General features: G+C 34.7%; 1 protein-coding gene and 1 long non-coding RNA gene across 3 annotated transcripts; one reads left to right on the forward strand and one right to left on the reverse strand.

The window, feature by feature from the left end:
* Positions 1–4,461: 4,461 nt before the first annotated feature.
* Positions 4,462–11,390, forward strand: LOC143242843 (uncharacterized). 2 transcript variants are annotated; one of them, XR_013023330.1, is made up of 2 exons: positions 4,462–4,947; positions 9,590–11,390. XR_013023330.1 is itself a non-coding variant. In XM_076486443.1 (2 exons), the coding sequence occupies exons 1-2, from the start codon at positions 4,855–4,857 to the stop codon at positions 10,208–10,210; spliced, it is 372 nt and encodes a 123-aa protein (XP_076342558.1). In that variant the 5' UTR covers positions 4,462–4,854; the 3' UTR covers positions 10,211–11,390. The 2 variants fall into 2 exon arrangements, 1 of the variants encoding a protein (XP_076342558.1); XM_076486443.1 differs by having other exon boundaries at positions 9,932–11,390.
* A 6,713-nt stretch (positions 11,391–18,103) lies between these two features.
* On the reverse strand, positions 18,104–25,908 carry LOC143242544 (uncharacterized). Its single transcript, XR_013022896.1, has 3 exons — positions 25,817–25,908; positions 22,219–22,290; positions 18,104–18,235 (listed from the first exon to the last, which is right to left on the reverse strand). It is a non-coding gene; the product is annotated as an uncharacterized LOC143242544 (long non-coding RNA).
* Between the last annotated feature and the right edge of the window lie 264 nt (positions 25,909–26,172).

Below are 26,172 nucleotides of genomic sequence, written 5' to 3' on the forward strand. Positions count from 1 at the left end.
GAAGGAAATGAGACTGTTAGTGATGAAAGTGATATAAGTGAACTATATTAAACTAGACAGTGTTATTTCTGTTAAATGTGCTGCTTACACTTTCCAACTTGCAGTAAAAGAACTGTGTGCAATTACTGTTTCTCAGGCGTAAAAGCTGCGAACTCCAGCTATAAAGAATATTTCAAAGACAAAGAAATATCATATGCTTATTGTGGACGGGAGATGCGATGGTGCTCAACATGTGATGTGATCTCACGTTTAGTGGAACTTGGTGCTCAACATGTGATGTGGTCTCCCATTTAGTAAAACTTGGTGCTCAACATGTGATGTGATCTCACGTTTAGTGGAACTTCCACCGTTTATTGAAATAATTGAAAACATTCTCTTCAATCCTGAAATAAATTACAATAAATTAAACTCGTATTAGAACCGGCTAAAAAGCTACAGTACAGTTACAAGAAGAAAATTTAACTCCTGGAGACTTCTATAAAGTGTGGCTTGTTTGTAAAAGTGAAATATCCATAATCAAACGTCTGCTGACTCACAACATCACAGAATTAATGAAAGTTAGGAAAAACTTCTTAAAATGAAGTAATACTGGCATCGTTATATCTAGATCATAGATTTAGTGTTTTGATATGTGAAGCAGAACAGGAACAAGCCGTAAATCATTTGATCAAACTTAACGTCATATTGTGTGCAATGAATCCTAAACTTGAACTTCAAGTAACTTGGAAATGTGAAGAGCAGATGGCATCCAGTACATCAGTTGGAAAAGATGTTTAGATTGGCTGTAAAAAGCAATGAAAACTCGAGTACTCTAAAAATGGCATTACTAAAGAGTTTAAATAAAATATGAAAATTAAATAAAACAGTATGGGAAAGAATGAGTGGTTTTCTGTTAAATATGTTGATTTTATTAATACTTGTCTTAAATGTGTATAAAAAGATTGTAACTGAACAGAAGCAAAAATGATAATGAATAGGAGGAGACAAACTCGGTGCTTCATCCTTCAGAAAGAGAAAAGAAACAGGAGAGTAGAAGGAAAAATAGATAAAGTTACTAAGTGTGGAATTTATAAAGGTTAACTATAAAAACTTATACATGGAGATGAAAAAGATATCTTCTTTCAAAAAAGGTGTGAATGTAATGTATAATAAGGTCACAAGTTACAAAAAGAGTGCACAATGGTGCAGTAGAAAGTAATAACCATTTTAAAAAATATGAAAACTGGAATTAAAATCAAAACTGAATTGAACTGGAAAATTGAAATCGAAGAAAACAACTTGAATCGAAGCTGAAATCGAACAAACATAACAGCTCAACTTTTCTTGATTTTTATAGAAAACCATAAAATAAACAGAGTTTAAAAGGTTATTTCATACAAACATACATGATTTTAAATTATGTTTTCAATGTTTTAATTTAGGTGTTAGCTGGAGGGAACATAAAGTTAAGTTTCAGTAAACTACACTAAGATATATTTAGGCACATCGATATACATACAGTTAAACAATTAGTTCATTAATTTACAGTGAAGTATTCATTTGAATAGAAATGAATTAGAATTCAGAGAAGTCATACACTAGGTGATTGTAGATATTCAGTGTTTGTAGTTTGTTATGTTGACCTTCAGACCAGTGTATAAATTCTGTTTAAAGTGAAAACTATACGGTATAATATAGTAGCCCAAGAACATGGGTGGGTGATGATGACTAGTTGACTTCCTACAGTCTTATACTGATAACTTAGGGTTTATTTATTTGTTTTGGAATTTCGCACATAGCTACTCGAGGGCTACCTGTGCTAGCCGTCCCTGATTTAGCAGTGTAAGACTAGAGGGAAGGCAGCTAGTCATCACCACCCACCGCCAACTCTTGGGCTACTCTTTTACCAACGAATAGTGGGATTGACCGTCACATTATACACTCCCACGGCTGGTTAACTTAGGGACAACTAGCTTTGCGCGAAATTCAGAAACAAACAAGCCAAATATTTGAACGTAATGCGTATTCTATTATAGGTCTAATGTATGTTTTGTAGATTTTATTATATTATCAGGTGCCTTTATTTTTACCTGAAAAACTTCTTGCATCATTTGATCTTTTCCAGATTCCAGTCAGGATATTGTTAGTATGCTGTATCCACGTTTATTTGGTGACCTAAGTTAATCCTAAAAATTTAGCCGAAGTAGCAGTCTGTAAAATGATCCTTTCGTGTATATTTTTAAGTGTATTTAATCTGGTGAATAATATTACTTGGGTTTTCGGAATATTTATTTTTATTCTATATTTCTGGCAGTATTCTTCTAAATTATTCAAGACTGGCTGGAGGTTTGTTGCTGCTATTGAAGAGGTGGAGGCAGTTTTCCATTGTCAGCAAATTGTGATGCAAAACCTAAGTTTAGGTCCGACTGTTCCATAATACTGACATACATGATACATAAGATAGGGCTAACTATCCCTTCCTGTAAGACTCCTGTCTCAGGTGAAAAGGACCCTGAGTGGGCCCCATTCACATCTACTTTACACGTTTTATTGTCCCAGAAATTTAAATAGCCAGCGAATCCTGGGGTAAATCCATTTACGTTAACCGGAACGTAATCCGTTATGCCACACCGTGTCGAATTCTTTCTCAATGTAGAGAAAGCAAGCTACAGTGCATTCGTTTTTGTTAAAGCTGTCTGCAATTGTTTCAGTTAATCTGATTAGGTTGTTTGTCTGTATTTTCTAAATCCGTTTTGAATTTCAGGTAATTTTGAATTTATTTCTAAGTATATAGATAGTCGGTTACTAATTATTCTTTATAATATTTTTCCTATGCAGCCAGTTAGACTAATCAGGCGGTAACTGTTTGGTTTATTTGCTGGCTTTCCTTCTTTCTGGAACATTAAAATTACTGCTGCCTTCCCAGAAACAGTGATGCTGAAAATGATAAGTTGAATAGAGCTGTTAGGTGTTCATATAATTTCTCAAGTACCATTGATGTCGAGAAAACCACTTGTAGAGAAATATATATGTAAAACGGCTCGTTTGGGTTGAGAAAATATTTTACATAGAAGAGCGAACAACGTTTCGACCATCTTCGGTCATCGTCAAGTTCACAAAGAAAGAGGTAACTGACCACATGTTTGGAAGGGGTTGTGTGACTGAGTGTCGGAATGCAGAGGGTGGTGTTATATGTTTGAATATATAATTTTAAATTAGTCTGCAGTTATTGTTGCAAGGTTGGAATAGCATTTCTCAAAGTTACACGAGGGTTATCTCCGCTAGCCGTTCCTAATTTAGCAGTAAAAAGCTGCCAACTCTTCAGCTAGTCATGAATAGTGGGATTGATCGTCACTTGGCTGAAAGAACAAGCATGTCTGGTGGGATATGGATTCGAACCCGTCACCCTCAAATTGGGAGTCAAGCGACTACTCATCTGGCCCTACAGGACTAATATAGTGTTAATTAAGTTATACCAATAATATAGTGTAAGTGAAAGATATTTAAATGTTGATGTATGTTGCCTTGTTTCTTAATTCAACTAAGTTTAAGGACTATCTCCATCTTGAAAACTCCTTCATGTGAACACATCTTCACAATCCATGTGCATGATTATTTTTCATGACCATCACATACTTTCCCAAATGTGACAAAGTCTAAGTTACAACTTAATTACAAATAATGTTACTACTGTACCACTGGAACCTTATATTCAAGATGTTGATTTGGTTATTATAACATTCTGAACGCTGTGTATACTACTAAACATATAAAATGTGATCGTGTTAAATCATCATACACGAACAATTTTAATATTTCAGTAAATATAGAAATGTTTTCTTGATCAGTTTCTGTTAAATAATAATTTAGTATTGAATGAATCAGGTAGGATCGAACATGTTATGAAGATTTAAAAACTTGTTTGTTAGAATCTTTCAGACAAGCCTATCTAATAATAGTAGCACTCTAAAAAGATACGATAAAATGTAAATTAGTTAGTACTTTGTATTTTCAGTACATACTCGTATTGAAATTAACAAATGTAAAGGCATTCCTCATGTTGGTCAAGAACCAATGCAATAAAAATATGTCAAACTGTATGTTCACTGTTTAAATAATTCAGACTTTAGTTCTTGTTTTTATAATTTTATTTATACAACATACCAACAGTTTTGATAAAATTTTGTTGCAAAAACATATACATGATTTAAATTATTCGTATCAATAAATAATCTGAACATGTGAACATAGTCTCTTTGAATCTCTTCTGAATAACATGTTTCAACAATATCCTTACCATAATTGATGTTTTGGACTACATAGAATCAGATATTACTGTTATTTCATTTAAATGTGTCATTATATCTGCGATCTGCCTTTACAGGTTAAACACTCTGATAAGTTATGAGGGTATTTTGTATAAAGAAAACCAAATAATTCTACATTTGAACTTACAAACAGAAGGACCAATAAATACGTTTATCTATAGTTATTTATATATACACTAGAATACACACATAAAATTTGAATACAGTTTTGGTAATGTCAATTTTCAGCTTTGCTTTTCATCTGTAGTGTCTATATTTCTTTAAAAAAAGTTATTGTACGTTGATTGTGAATTTATGAAAACTTAATATTTCTTATACACCCTAAATATATTTCCGATAGATACCACTTCTCATAAGATGGCTTTACTGTTCAGTTTCTGCCTACACTAGTTCCACCTACCCAAGATTTCAACAGGAACGTGACTACTTCTACTGTCGCAGCCGCTTCCCAGAAAAGAAGTACCAGAAGTGTGAGTCGATATCTTACCTAAACTCACACTGACTTGGTTGAGGAAACAGTGATGAGCACCCTTCGGAAAGTGTCCAAATGCATCTCTATTGGAGTGCAACATCCCAACCCAGAGGAAAACACATGTGGGACAACGCTCATAACCAGATAAAGTCTTCGCCCACGTTGACAGTACGTTTCACTAAACTGGGTGTCAAAAGAGGATGGCATCCTTAGTTGTAGATATGATGGTTGGTCCACCTTTCCCATGGCCTAGCCAAAACAGTGCATCTAGACCAGTCTGTCTCCTTTCTATACCAGACCACCTTGGAATCAACCTTTTGAAAAAGATATGACAGGGGTGTCTTAACCAACTAATACTATTTGGTTGGTCCAGTACTTTTCTAAAACCAGTTTTACCACAAACTAACCAGCAGGAGATTGTACAGTTATAACATTCTCTAGTGTAGTATAGTATAGGAAAAATGATATATAGAAATGAAAAGTAAATAAGCTACATGTACAGTTAATCCAAAAGCCACGTTTGAAACCGGAGAGTGGTGATAGTGGAATGATAATTTGACACCGAGTCTGATGAATGAGTGATATTTAAGGGGAAGTACTTAGAGGGGGTATTTTGTGAAGGATAAGGACTGGAAATTAAGTTTGAGCTGGCCATAAATGTGTTATCAAAAGGACAGATGCAGGTGTGGACTGAGTGACGTATAAAACCTTGAGAAGGAAACATATATAAGTAACTTGGTCTAACTAAATAGAATTAATTTACTATCTAAGCAAAACGATGTGGTATTGGAGACCAAAAAAGTTATGACTGTTCTTTCTGAGATGGGTGGTAAATGTGTACAGAGGTTGAGTATTTCACTGATTAGATAACTATCAGAACACTTGGGTATTGAAAGAACACACTGTAGGATCTTATAGGTATTGAGTAATGGATACCAGGTTCCATTGATTCTGTTATACTCAGTAACAGATGTGAAAGTGAGTGTGACTCAAAGGCATAAGGACTTCCATTACAGCTATTACCTCCAGTAAAGAAATTACTTCACTAGGAGACAGATTAAGACTGCATCAATCTAAACGAAAAGAAAGAAAATTCAGACCGATTGAGAAATGTGTTGAAAAATATCCCAGGTGAAAAGTGTATGAACAGTAACACGAAATTTAAGATTCGTGTTTAAATGGAGTGAATTTTGAAACTGCAATTACTTAATAACTGTACAAAATAAAAAGTAATAAACAGCATGAAAAACGTTAAAGTAAAAACAAGAAGGAAAAATTTTAACACGTCATAAAACTATTGTGTCAAATGTAGAGATGAAGATTGAAACCCCCATTTTATTATTTCCAACTGATTAGTTCAGAAGACATCTGGTTTTGGAAAAAGTTAACATTTTCTTACATGAAAATGTGTTTCCATTAGACACTTACCATTTCACACAGAGATTATATCTTCTGTGAACATATGTCTTGAGTATCTGCGTGACACTAGTTTTTTAGGAAACTTCAATCTGAACTCACGTGATTCTTATTAATGAATAATGATGTTATTGTTTAATAGCTCCCTCTATACTGCTCAACTCATGAAATTTCATTATTAAAGAGAAAATGGACTTCTACGTTAATAAATAGAAAAAAAATGTAATTCGAGAAACAAAGCAAATCTCTGTTATTAAAAACGAGTAAATCTACAAAACAAATTTTAAATACCACAGAGAGAACGAGAAAATAGGAAGTTAGTTTTCTAAGATTGTTGGAAGACGCATGCTGAACTATGAGAAATCTCATGAGCCAAGATGGCAATTGTTTAAAGACAAAAACTCTAAGGTAAACGAACAGAGAAGACATCTTAACTGTGTTAAAAGGTTTATCTTGTTTCAGAAGGAGCTGTAGCAGCCAATGAATATACCAGTCGGCCGAGAAACTTCATTCATACCATCTCCTGCAGGCTGGTTCTTTGGAGATCTGGTATGGAAAGGAGGTGGACCAGTTTAGATGTATTGTTTGGCTAGGATGCCCCCCACCCAATCATGAGAAAGAGGGTGGACCACTTTAGATGTAATGTTTTAGCTCGGATGTTTCCCACCCTATCATAGTAAAGAGGTGAACCCGTTTAGATGTATCGCGTTGAGAAGAATGCTCCCCACCCAATCATGGGAAAGAAGGTGGACTAATTTATATATATTGTGTTTACTAAGATGCTCCCCACTCTACCATGGGAAAGAAGGTGGACTACTTTATATGACTAATTTATATGTATTGTGTTTACTAAGATGCTCCCCACTCTACCATGGGAAAGAAGGTGGACTACTTTATATGAATTGTAATATATATGCAAAACGGCTCGTTTGGGTTGAGAAAATATTTTACATAGAAGAGCGAACAACGTTTCGACCTTCTTCTGTCATCGTCAGGTTCATGAAGAAAGAGGTAACTGACAGAAAGCTGACCACATCTTTGAAAGGGGTTGTGTAACTGGGTGTCGGAATGTAGTGGGCGGTGTTAGATGTTTGAATATATAATATAATTTTATTTTATTACATTTAATATAGGTATAAAGGCGTTCCTTTATATTGGTTTATTTTGGGTTTACGTTGTTGTATAAGTAAGGCTTCTTTAATTTTGCGTTTGTTTATGTTTGTTTCTTTATTTAGTATTTGTGTGTTTTCTATGGTTATGTTGTGTTTATTTGACTTGCAGTGTTCGAAAACGAGTGAAGGTGACTTTTTATGTTCTTTTAATCTGATTTCCATTTTTCTAATTGCTTCTCCAATATAGAAGTCGTGGCAGTTATCACATTGTATTTTATAAATAACGTTTTTGTGGTGTTTGTCAATGTAGTTTTTACATAGTATAGACAGGAAGAACGCAATGAACAGGAAGAAAGCAATCAAATATCATTTCTTAACCTCAAAATTACAAGAACCGACACACAATTCCAAACAGAAATCCACCGAAAAATCACCCATACTGGACTATACATTCCTTGGGACTCAGCACATGAAACAAAATAAAAACTCAACATACTAAAAAACCAAATAAACTCAGCCAAAAACCGATGATCACCAGATAAAATTAACGATGAATCAGACAAAATAAAACAATATTTCATAAACATCAATAAGTTTCCTCCACAAACCGTAGAAAACATTATACGCAAACACCTAGACAGAAAGCAAAATCAACCAACTAAAGTAAACACATCTCACGAATCAAAAAATCACGAAACCATATACTGCTGTATACCATATATTCCTGACATCAGCAAACAAATAACCAACATTTGGCAAAAACTAGTAACAAAATACGACATTCTAGTTAATACCAAATTTATTCAAAAACAACGCACAAAACTGAGGTCTATACTATGTAAAAACTACACTGACAAACACCACACCAACATTATTTATAAAATAGAATGTGATAACTGCCACGACTTCTATATTGGAGAGACAAGTAGAAAAATGGAAACCAGATTCACAGAACACAAAAAGTCACCTTCACACGTTTTCGAACACTGCAAGTCAAATAAACACAACATAACGATAGAAAACACTCAAATACTAAATAAAGAAACAAACATAAACAAACGCAAAATTAAAAAAGCCTTACTTATACAACAACTAAAACCCAAAATAAACGAATATAAAGGAACGCCTTTATACCTATATTAATATAATAAAATAAATAAAATTATATATTCAAACATCTAACACCGCCCTCTACATTCCAACTTTCAGTTACACAATTCCTTTGAAACATGTGGTCAGCTTCCGGTCAGTTACCTCTTTCTTTGTGAACCTGACGATGACCGAAGAAGGTCGAAACGTTGTTCGCTCTTTTATGTAAAATATCTTCTCAACCCAAACGAGCCGTTTTTGCATATATATTTCTCTACAAGTGGGTTTCTCGACAACACTGATTATATGTATTGTGTTTACTGAGATGCTCCCCACTCTACCATGGGAAGGAAGGTGGACTAATTTATATGTATTGTGTTTACTATGATGTTCCCCACTCTACCATGGGAAGGAAGGTAGACTAATTTATATGTATTGTGTTTACTAAGATACTCCCCACTCTACCGTGGGAAAGAAGGTGGACTAATTTATATGTATTGTGTTTACTATGATGCTCTCCACCCTATCATGGGAAAGAAGGTGGACTAATTTATATGTATTGCGATTACTATGATGCTCCCCACTCTGTCATGGGAAAGAAGGTGGACTAATTTATATCTATTGTGTTTACTAAGATGCTCCTGACTCTACCATGAGAAAGAAGGTGGACTAATTTATATGTATTGTATTTACTAAGATGCTCCCCACTCTACCATGAGAAAGAAGGTGGACTAATTTATATGTATTGTGTTTACTGTGATGTTCCCCACTCTACCATGGGAAGGAAGGTGGACTAATTTATATGTATTGTGTTTACTATGATGTTCCCCACTCTACCATGGGAAGAAAGGTGGACTAATTTATATGTATTGTGTTTACTATGATGTTCCCCACTCTACCATGGGAAGGAAGGTAGACTAATTTATATGTGTTGTGTTTGCTAAGATGCTCCCCACTCTACCATGGGAAAGAAGGTGGACTAATTTATATGTATTGTGTTTACTAAGATACTCTCCACTCTACCATGGGAAAGAAGGTGGACTAATTTATATCTATTGTGTTTATTAAGATGCTCCCCACTCTACCATGGGAAAGAAGGTGGACTAATTTATATATATTGTGTTTACTAAGATGCTCCCCACTCTACCATGGGAAAGAAGGTGGACTAATTTATATGTATTGTGTTTACTAAGATGTACCCACTCTACCATGGGAAAAAAAGATGGACAACTTTATATGTACTGTATCTGCTAAGATGTCCCTCCCCCCAACATGGGAAAGAAGGTGGATCAGCCCGGATATCTACAGTTTAAAATGTCATTTTACACCCAGCGTCGTGACCCGTACTTTCAAGATAGGAAAAATAGTGTACCTAATTATTTACACGTTATCCCACAAGTGCGTTCCTCCAAGAAGAGAAGTCACACTCCGAGGGCATCTTAGCAGATACAGTACATATAAAGTTGTCCATCTTTTTTTCCCACTCTACCATGGGAAAGAAGGTGGACTAATTTATATGTATTGTGTTTACTAAGATGTTCCCCACTCTACCATGGGAAAAAAAGATGGACAACTTTATATGTACTGTATCTGCTAAGATGTCCCTCCCCCCAACATGGGAAAGAAGGTGGATCAGCCCGGATATCTACAGTTTAAAATGTCATTTTACACCCAGCGTCGTGACCCGTACTTTCAAGATAGGAAAAATAGTGTACCTAATTATTTACACGTTATCCCACAAGTGCGTTCCTCCAAGAAGAGAAGTCACACTCCGAGGGCATCTTGTGGACACTTTCCGAGGACTGCTCATCTAGGTTCCTCCACCAAGTCAATATGAGCTTCTCAATGTGATTCCTGTTATTTTTAGGTAAGATATCGAGTCAAAGTTGATGTTTTCTTACAGTGAAAATATATTTCCCATTGATACTTTACTCTCCTCACACTTCTGGTACTTCTTTTCTGTCAACTTTGAAGATTGTGTTCTACAGTAAATAGGAAGCCAGCTTCCAGCTTTGATAGTAGAGTATGTTTCAGTGAAGCGTTGTGCTTGTTTATTTACATGCTACAACGCAGACGAACCATTGTTGAAACGTGCGGTAGATGAGATTTTCAAGGCTAGTGGAACCAAAAATATTTTCGCATATTGAAGGCTGCACTGAACAATAATAGCTGTTATGTGAGAACAAAAAGATATTCTATCGAAAATAGTATGAAACTAGATATTTTAGACTATGTACAATAATCTGGTATAATCTTCTATGAGTATATAGTTTTAAATATTTTTCAAAATGATGCCTAAAAAAACATTTTGCGAATCTTATTACATTGTCCTTCCAAAATAAAGTTTGTGTCTGCCAATCAAACATTTCTAATACTCTGAATTCAACCAATTAATGTGGCAGACAAACAGAAATATCTTTTCTCCTTCGTTTCTTCTTATAGTTTCCATTAACACTTGAACCAGTAATTTCAAGTTATCTCAGATAATTATGCTGCAGTATATTCGGTAGAATTCTGTAAATCAAAACAAACCATTAACTATGAATACAACTATGTAAACAAAACTCAACCTTTTACATGACAAATAATAATGTAATAATATCTGAAATCAATATTTAAATAAAATCACGACTATTAACTTTATATCGAGTACAAAATATCTGAATAAAAATATTAGTCAATAATTTGTTGAAAAATATATTGTGAAATAAACATTTTTCCAAGTATAACATTAAATAAAATTAAATTATATGATGTGTGTCTTATTTCTGTAGTAAAGCCATATCTGGCTATCTGTTAACTGATAATAATTTAAACCATGATTTTTACGTTGTAACTCTGTACAATAAGTGCTGTACCATATGGGGAATGAATTATATTAAAATATATGAAGCATAGTATTTGTTATATAATGGTAACGAAATGCTAGGATTAAATGTGTTCAAATTATCTGTATGTAATTGGAACCTAAAGTTGGTAATCATCTCAGATATAATACGAAACAGAATAAATGACTTTAATGTCCTTAAACATAAAATTAATTGTTCATTAGACAAAATTCTATATTAATTTGAATGATTGGTAAATTTTGTTGTTATTAATCAAACTTTCTGAACCTATATTCCTTATACCAACAACTACAAGAAGTAATGATTCAGTCATGTTAAGAACCACTCAACAATAACATACCGTTACGTCACATGTTGATGTGTGAATCAGTGTTATTAATTTATAACACGTTGGTGTAGCTTTTCATTCTCAACATAAACAGGAGACAGATGAACGGACACCACGGTTCACAGTATGTTGTATAAAACGTAGTAGATAACGTTCTCTGTCCAATCTGGATTGGATTTCCTTTTTTCTTTGTGACTTAACACTCAATGGATGTCACAAAATTATAAATTACAAAGTATTTCTGAGTAAAACTGTTCATACAGCTTTAGAATTATTTCTTGCTTACAGTTTAATATTTAATATAAACGTGTGCACTCTACATCTGAAAGTTACTCACAAGTCGTGGTCGTTGTTCAGGTCAAATTCTGTAATATCATAAAAAAAGTAAGATAAAAAGATTGCAGAAAGTAAACCACTAAGAAAATTGTACGAAAAACAAGACATGAGTAATTAGTATGTGAAGAAATGATAATTAGTTAACAACTACAATCATAGGATTTGGAGTCAAAAATCAATAGGTTGGTTGTCTACTGGAGAAACTCGTTCACATTTAAACAAACATGAAATCTGGATTGGTTTTAATTCTTGACATACACTGAATGAATGATTCATAATTATAAAGTCTAAAGTATTTATGAATAAAACTGTTAGTATACATTTATAATTATGTTTTACTTAAAGTTTAAAATATGATATGTGGGTGTGCACACAACATGTCAAAGGTGCTTACAAGTTCGTGTTGGATAAAAAAAACAGTTAAGTTAAAAATAGGATAAAAAATACAGATCAATATGGTGATAGGTAACCGCTTTTTATAACTCACAAATTATGTTTTAGTTCCAGATTAAGTTTAACCCCATATCATACAGAAGGGAATTCTTCTGACTAAAGACATCCAAATTTATCTTTGTTCAGGGCTTGTCCATATTTTCACCCAAGAAAACTGCATGGCCTGATGTACTGAGAAAGCCGAACGCCATCTAGTAGTAAGAACTAATAAAATACGGGATTGTTCATGAAAACACACAGAAATGTTCGGTGACACATGGTTTTCGTTTATACGCTAACATGTGAAGAAACAGGACACGAACGATAAAATATAAATATTCTTTGTGGGGATGATACTGATCTGGAATTTATACTTAAAGAAACCATCTACATCAAACAACTTTAACCAACACCAAATATCATGTGGTCTTCATTAAAATCGTTCCATTTAATATATGAAGATTTTTTTTTTATTTTTAGTAATTAACTTTCGATATATTTTAGTTTTGATTAAATAATTGTTATTTCAGCAATGTATTTTAGTTATTTAGGTAGAAATAATGTATTATTTTTGTTTTGCTTTAAATAGTGAATGTGGAATATGTAAGATATTTTACGCTACATATTAACAATTGCAGCATTATATAACATTCAGGATATATATTTTAGGTAAATCCAATATAAAAAATTAATTAAGTTATATTTTCTAATCTCACTATTACATAAACGACATGACGTGCATATCTGTGTCTATTTGACCGAAATAATAAATACAGTGTGTCACTATTTATCAAATGTCTCTATAAAGAAAAATCTATAAAAATTCTCACTTTAACATTCTAAATTCGGATAATTTTAAAAGTAACTATGATACAAACAACAAGCGTTTGTTTTTCCATAGAAATGAATATTAAGTACTCTTCGTATAACAAGAGCCCTACCTTCACTGGGACTAAACCTGAAGATTTGATTATATCTTTTTTTTAAAAACGGTACCACATTTAACAGATAATAAAGTATAGTGTATATTAGAACAGTCCGAAAACCTTTCCCATGCAGTACGTGTCGTAAAAAGATTCTCTCTTTTTTTTATAGAAAATGTTCAATTTTTCTAAACTTTTCAACACGACGTTATTGAAAACAGACAAGTATTTGCTAACATTATTTACTAGGCTTCTCACTGGTTGTGGAGTAAAGTGAATGTTACTTACTAATTGTCTAACTTTTGTTTCTTATTTTAAGAATTTAATTCAGATGTATAAAATGTTTCCATGGGAATATACAATTAAAATATTTATAGAAAACGTTATACCTACAAATTGTGCTGGACGAAGTACCCATGAACAGCAGTGTGAGAAACTTTCTTCCATAAAATTTTGTTTTTTCTTCGCACAGTTCGGTTCTCATTTTAATATCTTGTCTCCTTAGTTACTATACGTGGCCGCTCTTTCAGACGTTGAGGTGTCATTATGTGACCTTCAATAACACTATTCGTAAGTAAAGGAGTAGCCCAAGATTAGGCAGTGGTTGGTGATGACCAGTTCAGATGTTACACTGAGTTAGTTTGTCGGTAAATAATTTGACTTAAGTTTAAGTAATGATAATTTCCCACTGTTGTTCTTTTAGTCAGTTCAGGAGGCTTAAGAATTATAGCCAGATAGTTGTGATTATACATACATTGACATATTAGAGAAATGATTAATAAATATTCTGTCAGACAGTTTTCAAACTCCCCCGCTGGTACAGCGGAAAGTCTAGGATTTACAACGCTAAATTCATGGATTCTATTCCCCTCAGCGGGCTCAGCAGACAGCCCGATGTGGCTTTCCTGTAAGAAAACACACACACAAACTTACGAACTGTGTAAGATTTTTTGTTTCTTTGTTTTGGAATTTCGCACAAAGCTACTCGAGGGCTATCTGTGCTAGCCGTCCCTAATTTAGCAGTGTAAGACTAGAGGGAAGGCAGCTAGTCATCACTACCCACCGCCAACTCTTGGGCTACTCTTTTACCAACGAATAGTGGGATTGACCGTCACATTATAACGCCCCCACGGCTGGGAGGGCGAGCATGTTTGGCGCGACCCCGCGACCCTAAGATTACGAAGCACACGCCTTAACGCGCTAAGCCATGCCAGTCCTAACTGTGTAAGATACAGAAATAATAGTAACTGGACGGACCGTAAGGTTTAATATCCAGCACTGTCAAGGACTTGGAAGCGATGTGAAAATAACAGATTTATGGCCAGTAAGAACCACACCCACATTTTTCTGTTTTCCCCGTTCATATAAAATCAGACTTGAAATACTTACTTGGAGGACTACAACAAGGCGTTAGTTACCATGTACTCCCTCTCTAGGTGAGTATCGTCATGAGGACTGATGCAGAAGATAAGTGATTCCGAGTAAACGGAAAAGAAGCGCAGTAGCTTTGATGACTTTCCTATAAAAACAGTTATTTATTCTCTTCTGACATTTATTTTCCTTTGGAAAGCTGTTTACATTTCTTTCCAATAAAATCCCTAATACGTTTCGTGGACTTTTGTTTCTAGTGATTCTACGACTAATTTTTATTTTATAGATTTTGAAAACTCCGGTAAATCCTTTAAGCTGTATCTATTTATTTTAATATTTAATCTTGTATAACAGTCACAGCCTGATATAAATTTTATTGTAATGAGTTAATGTGTTTTTTAAGAATGCACAGTTCTATAAATCACTCAACATCTGGGAATTCTGATGTACAGAAGTACATTAAAAGGTTAAGCTATTGATTAAAAGAAAACAAATCAAACCTGAAACTGTTTACAGTTTTATTATCAATGTTCAGGTGTGAAATATGTTGAGGAGTGGTAATTGATGTAATCAATAAAAATCTTAATAATTCAAAACAGGACAAACACCAGAACATTTTTGAATTTCTGTGTCACTACTTTTAGAAAGATAGAATTACTTATAAAGTAAAAAATACAACAATTACTTCACTAAATATACTGATATTTTCCCATAGTTTTCTAGATACTCATATGTTTATTTTTCTTCAAATTTTAAAATAGGTTTTACCATCGCTGAGTTTGTTATTAAATAAGACAACCACTAATATCTACCTGACATGCGCAGTTTCTGTGGAATTATCCATATGTAGCTTCGTCATCAACATTCGTACAACGTTGACTGAGAAGACAGTGTTACCCTAAAAAAAAACAACCAACAACATTTCTATTTAAATTCTCGTCCATCTACAACTATGTACATACATATATATGTGTATATATAAATACAGTTATCGTGATAATTGAGTGAGAAAGTGTATGAGAACCTACGTAAATTATTTATATATACACCAACTTGTAGTGATTTGAGTCGAGGAACCTAATGGTGATCCATGTTTGTATGTGATGAGTTATACACCAGCAAATGGTACAAAAGTCCGGTGTACTTCTCCACGCCACGCCAAACATGATCGACCATTCAGCCATGAGGACATTATAATATTACAGTCAATCCCACTATTCGTTGATAAAATAGTAGACCAAGAATTGGCGGTTGGTAGCGATGTCTGGTCTTTCTGCTACATTATGGCCGACTAGCGCAAATAGCCCTCGTGTAGCAGTGACTAAAGACTAATTGTAAGATTGTGTGATACTCTAGAGTAAGGGTGTTACATGAGTTTTGATTTTCTATGTTTGTATAGTAAGTGTTCTGCTAAGAACAATTTAACAATAACAAACCGTTATGTCACATTTCAAATTCTGATACATAGTGTTATTAATTCATAACAAGTTAGTGTAGAATATCCTGTTTGTTGTTAACATTATTCATACCTGTTCTACTGATATTTAAGAAGTTAATGTTGTACTTTGACTTCATCCATAGCTTTTCACACTCAACATGAGAAGTGAAGCCGTTATAAACAGGAGACAGATGAACTGATGGACAGACACCACTGTTCACAGTATATATAAAACAAGCAGTACATAATGTTCTCTGTCCAATCAAATATTGTCTACAGCTGCTTTCAAAGTCAGTCTTCACTGATTGGTGTTGATATCGAATTCTGTAACAATATAAAAGGATGAGATAAAAAGTCTGTCAAAAGTAAACCTCTAAGAAAATTGTACAAAAAACGAGGCTTGAGTATTTACTATGTCAAGAAATGAGAATTAGATAACAAATACAACAACAGAATTTGGGATTAGAAGTTAAAAAACCAATAGGTAAATTATCTATTGTTAAAAATACGCCCATAGGCTCTGGGATTAAGGGTTAAAAACAACAGGTAAATTGTATACTGGGGAATCTTGTCAGACTTCACATATAAAGAAACATGAAAGTTTCGATTGGTTTCTCACATCTCACAAAATTATAAAGTCTATAGTATATGTGAGTAAAATTGTTCGTACAGATTCATAATTATTATTTAAAGTTGTATGATGTTCAGTTGTACCAGTGAAGTAGTCAACTGGGCATGTATGATGTTCAGTTGTACAGGGTAATTTAGTGAACCAGGTATCTGTGTTGTTCAGTTGTACAGGGTAATTTAGTGAACCAGGTATCTACGTTGTTCAGTTGTACAGGGTAATTTAGTGAACCAGGTATCTCTGTTGTTCAGTTGTACAGGGTAATTTAGTGAACCAGGTATCTATGTTGTTCAGTTGTACAGGGTAATTTAGTGAACCAGGTATCTTTGTTGTTCAGTTGTACAGGGTAATTTAGTGAACCAGGTATCTATGTTGTTCAGTTGTACAGGGTAATTTAGTGAACCAGGTATCTCTGTTGTTCAGTTGTACAGGGTAATTTAGTGAACCAGGTATCTATGTTGTTCAGTTGTACAGGGTAATTTAGTGAACCAGGTATCTTTGTTGTTCAGTTGTACAGGGTAATTTAGTGAACCAGGTATCTATGTTGTTCAGTTGTACAGGGTAATTTAGTGAACCAGGTATCTCTGTTGTTCTGTTGTACAGGGTAATTTAGTGAACCAGGTATCTATGTTGTTCAGTTGTACAGGGTAATTTAGTGAACCAGGTATCTACGTTGTTCAGTTGTACATGGTAATTTAGTGAACCAGGTATCTACGTTGTTCAGTTGTACAGGGTAATTTAGTGAACCAGGTATCTATGTTGTTCAGTTGTACAGGGTAATTTAGTGAACCAGGTATCTACGTTGTTCAGTTGTACAGGGTAATTTAGTGAACCAGGTATCTCTGTTGTTCTGTTGTACAGGGTAATTTAGTGAACCAGGTATCTATGTTGTTCAGTTGTACAGGGTAATTTAGTGAACCAGGTATCTGTGTTGTTCAGTTGTACAGGGTAATTTAGTGAACCAGGTATCTATGTTGTTCAGTTGTACAGGGTAATTTAGTGAACCAGGGGTGAACCAGGTCTGTGTTGTTCACTTGTACAGGGTAATTTAGTGAACCCGGTGTCTGTGTTGTTCAGTTGTACAGGGTAATTTAGTGAACCAGGCATGCATGTTGTTGAGCGGTATCAGTAAATAAATCAACACGATATGTATGTTTTACAGATGTACCAGGGGGGGAGACCTTCTCGTGGTTAATGACGCTTCCATACACGACACTGCAGATAGCAGTTTGCCCTTGTTTTGACAGTACAATAAGCATGTTTTGTTTCATCAATGGTTGAATAACTTTCCTTATCTGTTTCTGTATTTAATTAATTCAAACACTAAATATTAAAATGTATTGGTAAAAGAGTAACATCCGAGTACCTACCATGAAGAACTCGAGAGGACTGTATTGATACGACTTATGTATCTGTATGAAATTTGGCAAACTTTCAGTGTACATAATATATATTTGTGCTGGCATTTAGTGATTCAATAAAGAGGTGCACTGAGTAGTACATGTTGTCTTCATTTGTTTGGTAAACATGTTACCTGCAAAGTAAAACTTACTTTAATGATATCGAGAAAACCCACTTGTAGAGAAATATATATGTAAAAACGGCTAGTTCGGTCATCGTCAGGTTCACAAAGAAAGAAAGAGGTAACTGACCGGAAGCTGACCACGTTGTTCGCTCCTCTACGTAAAATATTTTCTCAACCCAAACGAGCCGTTTTTACACACATAAAACTTACTTTGTATGTAATGCTATTAAGTAACATAACAAATTAACAATGACAGAATGAGCAGACAAACATTACGACTGGGGTTTTGAAGTGTGTGTCGCGGACACCTATGAACATCGATCAAGCAAGCTCCTTTTGGCTGTGATCTGTCTAGCAGTGTCTAGTTAGCACGAGCAATACATTCCCGATACTTAGTCACATAGTAAAAATTTCAATCTGCCCGCGAGACCAGTTCAGGGTGTAAATTCGGCCTTTCTGCTAGCTATAGCTTAACTAAAATTCGGGAAAGACCTTCTTGTGGTTTTTGTTGTTTCTATGCACGACACTGCAGATAGCAGTTTACCCTTGTTTCGACAGCAAAATAACCACGTTTTATTTTATCAACGGGTAAATAACTTTCCGTATCTGTTTATGTCAGTGGTGCACAAAATCAGGCCCGCAATGTCCAATAGGAAACTCAAACATAGAGAGTTCGCGCACTTAGAATTCGCGAAGATTAAGCGCTATAGAAGAATATGCATTAGATTAGACACTTGATGGTTCCATATTTGTGTCGAGCAATAAAGAAAATTTAATAAAAAAATCTCGTTAATGCATAGGCATTTAATCTTTGGCTTAATGACGTAATATTTCCTTAATTACGAAATCTCACGCGTTCCAATTGTTCTTCGAGATTTACTTACGAGCCCTATTTTGATATTATTTCGTCACAAAAATGGTAGCTAATCGTAAAAGAAAAGTTGATGACGAAAACCGGCAGTTTCATGATGATTGTACTGCACAGTACTGTTTTCTTTAAGAACAGAAGAACGTGATTTGTCTGCTGTGTCATTCGACAGTAGCAGTGGCGAAGGTATTCAATATAAAGTGTCATTATGAGTCGAAGCATAAAGATTTCCACAACGTAGTCACTGATGAACGAACAGCTCGAATAGAATCTCTGCGGCAGTCGCAGAACGTTTTCTCAAAGCAGTCAGCAGATTTAGGTGCAGCATGTGAGGTCAGTTACGATATTTCGTTGATGATAGCGAAATCTGGCCAACCGTTCATTGATGGTTATTTTGTTAAGCAATGCATGATTACTGTATCGGAAAAGTTGTGTCCGGAAGCAGTCCGCAAGCTACAGATGGTGGCTTTGAATCGCACGACAGTTCAGTGAAGAATTTCACACCTCTCAGCAGATGTGACAAGACCGCTTTCAAATAAAGCAGCCAACTTTGTCTACTTCTCTTTAGCAGCAGACGAGTCGACTGACATCAGTTCAACAGCACAGCTACTAGTTTTTTTTTCATGGTGTGTCGTCATCGTTTGATATCACAGAGGAACAAATCAGCAAGGTTCCATGAAGGGTCAGACAACTGGGTCTGCTCTGTTCGAGGAGACAGTAGTATAGTAGTGTTTCATTGGATTTCACGAAACTGGTAAGTGTGACAACTGATGGAGCACCAGCCATGACCGGAGAAAGTAGCGGGCTGGTAGCACTGTTGATGAAGCATTGAGGAAAGCAGAACAAATAGTTGGTGAAGTTGCACTGCATTATTCACCAACAGAACCTGTGCATTAAAGAACTTCGTTTTCAGGCACTGATGGCGTTAGTGACGAAAACCATTAAATTCATCAAATCACGAGGGCTCAAGCACAGTCAGTTTCAAAGTCTTCTTGAAAAAATTTATTAAGACTATGGTGACCTTGTGTATCACTGTGAAGTACGCTGGCTGAGTCGAGGGAAGATGCTCAGAAGATTATTGGAGTTGATTAATCCAACATAGTAAGCTGATTTGACCTTTCTGGTCGACATGACACAACACTTGAATGATCTGAATTTGAAGTTGCAAGGCAAAGATCAGCTTGTCTGTCAGCTTGCAAATTACGCCTCAGCTTTCAGGACAAAGTTGCAGTTATTCTGGCAGCAAACAACATCAGGCAACTTCGTGCACTTTCCCACTTTTCAGTCACAGCTACAGAAGAATCAGGACATTGACACACAAGTTTATGTTGGGAAGCTAGATACTTTGATCCAATCCTTCAACTCACGGTTTCACTCACGACTTTGACCAATGCAGATTGTTGATGAAACTTTTTGCTGATCCGTTCAGTGTGTCAGTGGATGACTTTTCAGCAGAATATCAGCTTTAACTTACTGATCTCGAAGCATCTGATGAACTGCGTGCTATTTACCGAGAAAACAGTTTGCTTGACTTCTACAAAACGTTGCCTGATACATTTGCTAATCTGAAAGAGAACGCACTTGTCCACACCACCTGTGAACAGGCTTTCTCGTATATGAAACTGAATAAAACAACACTCGCAATCAGCTGACTGATGATCATCTGGAAGCAATCTTGCGTCTTTCAACGTCAAGCATCAAGCTGGACATTTCTGAGTTCGTAGATGACATGCAGCACCATCCATCGCATTGACTTTGTGACAGTTGACGTATTGTAACATTTCTCAGAATAATGTGCAAACACTTTAATGTAATCGTCATTTGTGTGTTCTTAAATGTGATGTCCATCTTGTGTCAAACAACTGTGGGACAATTTTAATCTTCACTTTTTGTGGCCCCTGACTCTAAACGTTTGTGCACCACTGGTTTATACCATCGTCCCTGAGACATATGTCCAGCAACGGCCACTTGCGAACTCTCTCTTTCTTCACCTGAAGATGATCTTGGAAGGTCGAAATGTTTTTCTCTCCTTCTCAGTAAAAGTGTTAGTACCCATACCAGCCATTCTGATATACATTTTATCTGAAGTAGGTTTCTCATTATCAAGATTTTTTATTTTTTTGCTTTAAATACTGAATCTGTAAAATATTGAAAACTTTATCTCTGTTCCCTTCTGTTGTATGAATCTATTTCTTCATCTTCAATATAGTTATACCATTAATCATCAACCTTGAAATTTGCTTTTCTTCAGAATGCATTCTTCGAAACGTGAATCCAAAGTATCTCCACTTTAAAGAACCAAACCAAAATGTTCAAAAGTTGTTAGATTATCAGATTTGTCTGAAGATACTGTTGCTTTGATTTACATTGGGCTGAAGCTACACGAGGGCTATCAACGCTAGTCGTATGTAATTCAGCAGTGAAAGAATAGAGGTACCTCATCATCACCATCCACTAACCACTCTTTCACAAACGAATAGTGAGATTGACCCTAACAATGTTCTCCCTCCCCCCCACACACATCATAAAGGGTGAGCATGTTTTGGTGGAGTTTGTTTTAAATTTGGCTTAAAGTTACACAAGGGCTATCTATGCTAGCCGTCCGTAATTCAGCAGTGAAAGAATAGAGGCCTGGCATGGCCAAACGTGTTAAAGCGTGCGTCTCGTAATCTGAGGATTGCGGGTTCGAATCCCTGTCGTACCAAACATGTTCGCCCTTTCATCCGTGGGGCGTTATAATGTTACGGTCAATCATACTATTTGTTGGTAAAAGAGTAGTCCAAGAGTTGGCGGTGAGTGGTGATGACTTGCTGCCTTCCCTCTAGTCTTACACTACTAAATTAGGGACGGCTAGCACAGATAGCCCTCGAGTAGCTTTGTGCGAAATTCAAAACAAACAAAAACAAAAAACAAACAAAGAATAGATGTACCTAGTCATCACCATCCACTAACCACTCTTTCATAAACGAATAGTGAGACTGACCCTAACAATATTCTCCCTCCCTAACACACATCATAAAGGGTGAGCATGTTTGGTGGAGTAAAAGTTTGGATCAAGAATTTCGAACCAAACGTCAACAGAACATAAAATTTACTGAAAAAGTTTAAAGTCTACTGTACTAACCTTAGAATCATTGATACCAGTGTTGATTACAGCATTCATTCCTAGTTTCATCCTGGCGACCAGATTGTTAACCTATGTAATTATAACACAAATAATCAGTGTAAATCAGTGATAGCTAAAGGTCTTCAGTTCTCTCTTCCACCACGTAAACTCTATGTACCTAACATAGTTTACACTTTTAAATCACAATACAGACACCTAAAGGACCTTCTTGTGAAAGACAAAGTAACTCTTTGTCGAATCAATAATTTTTCATGACGAAAATAATGAAATCTGCCTTTTCTACTTCTTATGATTTTAGCTCTAATGTTCGTCCTTACCATTTAAGCCCTGAATAAATCTTTTAAAAGAACTATCATTAAATAAAAATATTTATGTTACATCGTCCGACAATAACAATGTTATTCTCAACTAAAATAATTACTTGATCAAAATGGTCGTTATTCTTGACAACTCTACCACTTTTAAATTCCTTATCAAAGCCTATTCATTATCATCCAACGTGAGGAAACATTCTAAAGATACCTGATGGAACTTAGAAAGAAAAATATCGTGGACATTTGACTGATGATAATTACGATACGTACGACAAACCTTTGTTAATGAAAGAACAGAGTTTTAAAGTTCTGACCTCATAACAAGAACCAGACTTTCACTAGGACTAAATCTGCTTATATATTTATTGATGTAATTTGTAAATATAATTTTAAGGAAAGAAGTTACACAACTCTTAATTTATAAATAAACGATAACACACTTAATAGACCAAAAATAATGTTTGCTTCACACAATGAGAACAGTTTTCCACTGCATTAATTACTGTATAAAATAATATTTTTGTCTTAGAAAATTACACATTTTCTAAAGTTTTCAGTACGACGCTATCTGAAACAGCCCAGTACTTGTTAACTCTAATTGCTGAGCCTCACAGGTTGCAGAGTAAAATGAATGTTACTAGTTGTCTGACTTTTGTTTCTTATTTCAAGAATTTAATTGAGATTTTTAGAATCATCTTATGTGAATATACAATTAAAATATTCATACAAAACTTTATACCTACAAATTGTACTGGTCGAAATACCTATGAAATGTAAGGTGGGTAATTTTTTGCTATAAAATTTTGTTCTTTCTTCTCAAAGTTCGGCTTTTATTTTAATGTCTGGTCTCCATAGTTACTATATGCAAATATTCAGTAATATTGTGGTTCCACTTTATTGTTGCCTTTCTTCACAGTTTGTATTCGTTTCAAGTGTAACTACACTCTTGAATCAGTTGTTGTAACAAAGTGACGTAAGCCAAAAAAGAAGGAAATGATATATAAAAATAAAACTGATAAGTGAGGGGTAGCAATGGGAAAGGCCTGGCATGGCCAAGCGCGTAAGGTGTGCGACTCGTAATCCGAGGGTCGCGGGTTCGAGCCCGCGTCGCGCTAAAACATGCTCGCCCTCCCAGCCGTGGGGGGTGTATAATGTGACGGTCAATCCCACTATTCGTTGGTAAAAGAGTAGCCCAAGAGTTGGCGGTGGGTGGTGATGACTAACTGCCTTCCCTCTAGTCTTACACTGCTAAATTAGGGACGGCTAGCACAGATAGCCCTCGAGTAGCTTTGTGCGAAATTCCAAAACAAACAAACTATTTTTATCCTTGCAATTTGATATTCATATGTCTATTATTCATATCTTTATAACTATGTGGCTTCAATATCTTTATTCTTCACCTCTTTTCTAACTATTAATTCTTTAGATCTCCATTTTGCATTATCTTAACGACTGTTTGACATCGTCTTGCTATTTCAACGTCACAAATCTATGCTTGATAATTTTATAACTATCTGACATACAACTTTTTAATTATTTGATATGCAGATCTCTATTCTTCCTCGTCTTCCTAACTATTTGACACTGAAATGTTTATTCTTGTCCTTTTATGTGTTTAATACCCAGATCTCTATTCTTTGTTATGTTACTCACAACTTCCCATCCACATCTCTATTGTTCTTCGTTTTGCTATATCAAATCAATATATCTATTATTCATATCTTTATAACTATCTGGATTCTATATTTTTATTCTTCAACTCTGTTTTAACTGTTTGATATCCATATTTCTATTATTTATCGTCTTGTTAACTATTTGACACACAAATCTCTATTTTTGTCCTTCTTTCTATACAACACCCAAATCCCTATTATACATTGTATTAAAGACCACAGTACTGTATTTTTCATCGTCTTGCTATTTGAACTTCATATGTCTATTCTTCATATTGTTATAACTATCTGATTTCCACATCATTATTCTAACTTTCTAACTGTTTGACATCCACATCTTTATTCTTCATCGTCTCACTAACTATCTGGCAACCAAATATTTATTGTTCACCTCTTTTCTAACTATCAGATCTCCATTTTGCATTATCTTGACTGCTTGATATCCACGTCTCTATTTTTAATCGTCTTGCTAACTATTTGACACCCAAATCCCTATTATTCATTGTATTACCGACCACTTCTCACCAAGATCTATATTCTTCATCGTCTTGCTATTTGAACTTCATATATCCATTCTTAATAATTTTTATATATCTGACATCCATATCGTTATTCTTAACCAACTTAACAATTGAGACTAAATCTTTTATTCTCAGGTTGGAAAGAAATGGTATAGTCAAGGCTTCTTGTTATAAACAAAACATGATCATGCTTGTATAAAAAATAACTCACAAACTAAATATTTAGTTCACTGGTTTATATTGATCCCGACAAGTTGGTAAGTTTCCATGTTTTGTATCGTTTAGAAACAGGTTTGTTTAAATAACGTTATTGTTGTAAGGCCTCATTCAACCAAGTGCTAACAATGTTACTAACTCGGTACAGGATGTTTTAAAGTGAAACAAAAGGATGGCGTTAAATTTATCAGTAATCAAGTGCATTCTAAACTACGATTTTGTAACCTGCTCAACGCAATACCTTTAACTCAGTCAATAATAAAACAATAATATTGATTTTTTAAATAATAATACCAGTACCTGAATGGCGTTGACCATATTTAATCCTTGAAACATTTGAAAATGTGTCTGAATGTTTGTCGTTTTCAACACCAAAAAGTAATGATATTCTACATGATTACAAAGTTTCAACAAATCCGTTCGTTTTTAAATAAGATATAAAACAAAAGTAGTGTACAAAATCGGTCTCCATGGTAACAAATATGATTTTTTTCGTGAACTCGCTGTTATCTTTGACATCGGCCCTCCAAATATTAATCACTTCTGAGTTGGGTCATAGTCCAATTGTATACTAACTTTCGTTCAAATCTACCCAAATGTTTTCGAGAAATATTGCTGATAAACACACACACACACATGGATGCAAACATAACCTCAGTCTACCTTTGGTTTCGGTAATAATAATGATGTTGAAACTGCTTGAACAATAGCAGTATGATGTTTAAGCTCCATGTAACAAGAGCTAAATTGAGTAATTTATATAGTACTACTTAATTAAAGACGTCACGTAGCTATGGTTTAAAACTAAACCCATCGTAGCAAGGCACAACAAATAAATAAAATAAGATTCGTATTATTCTCAACTACTTACCTCAACCTATCAAGTAGTAAAGTTTGAGTGGTGCATCCTTACTGAAAACAGACTGCAATGTAGTAGGAGACATTCTATGAACATTCAGTTTTGCTCGTACATTTTGAGGAATAATGTAGTTTTACATAACCAGTCCTGTAAATAAAATAACTCAAGACTCAAAATGCTTACGAATCAGACATACTTTGAATAATGATGAAAATATTTTAGTAAGACACTAGAAATCAAAACGCATCCTTCAGAGTTGTGTTGTTCTTTGTGTATCTTAAGGTATTTTAAAATAATACTTTGAAGGCTTATATAAATGAATTAATGGCTGTATTTTCATTCCTTATATTAAATACCAGTGGGTAATA

This window comes from Tachypleus tridentatus, unplaced genomic scaffold (assembly GCF_004210375.1).
Source record: "Tachypleus tridentatus isolate NWPU-2018 unplaced genomic scaffold, ASM421037v1 Hic_cluster_2, whole genome shotgun sequence".
NCBI lineage: Eukaryota > Metazoa > Arthropoda > Merostomata > Xiphosura > Limulidae > Tachypleus > Tachypleus tridentatus.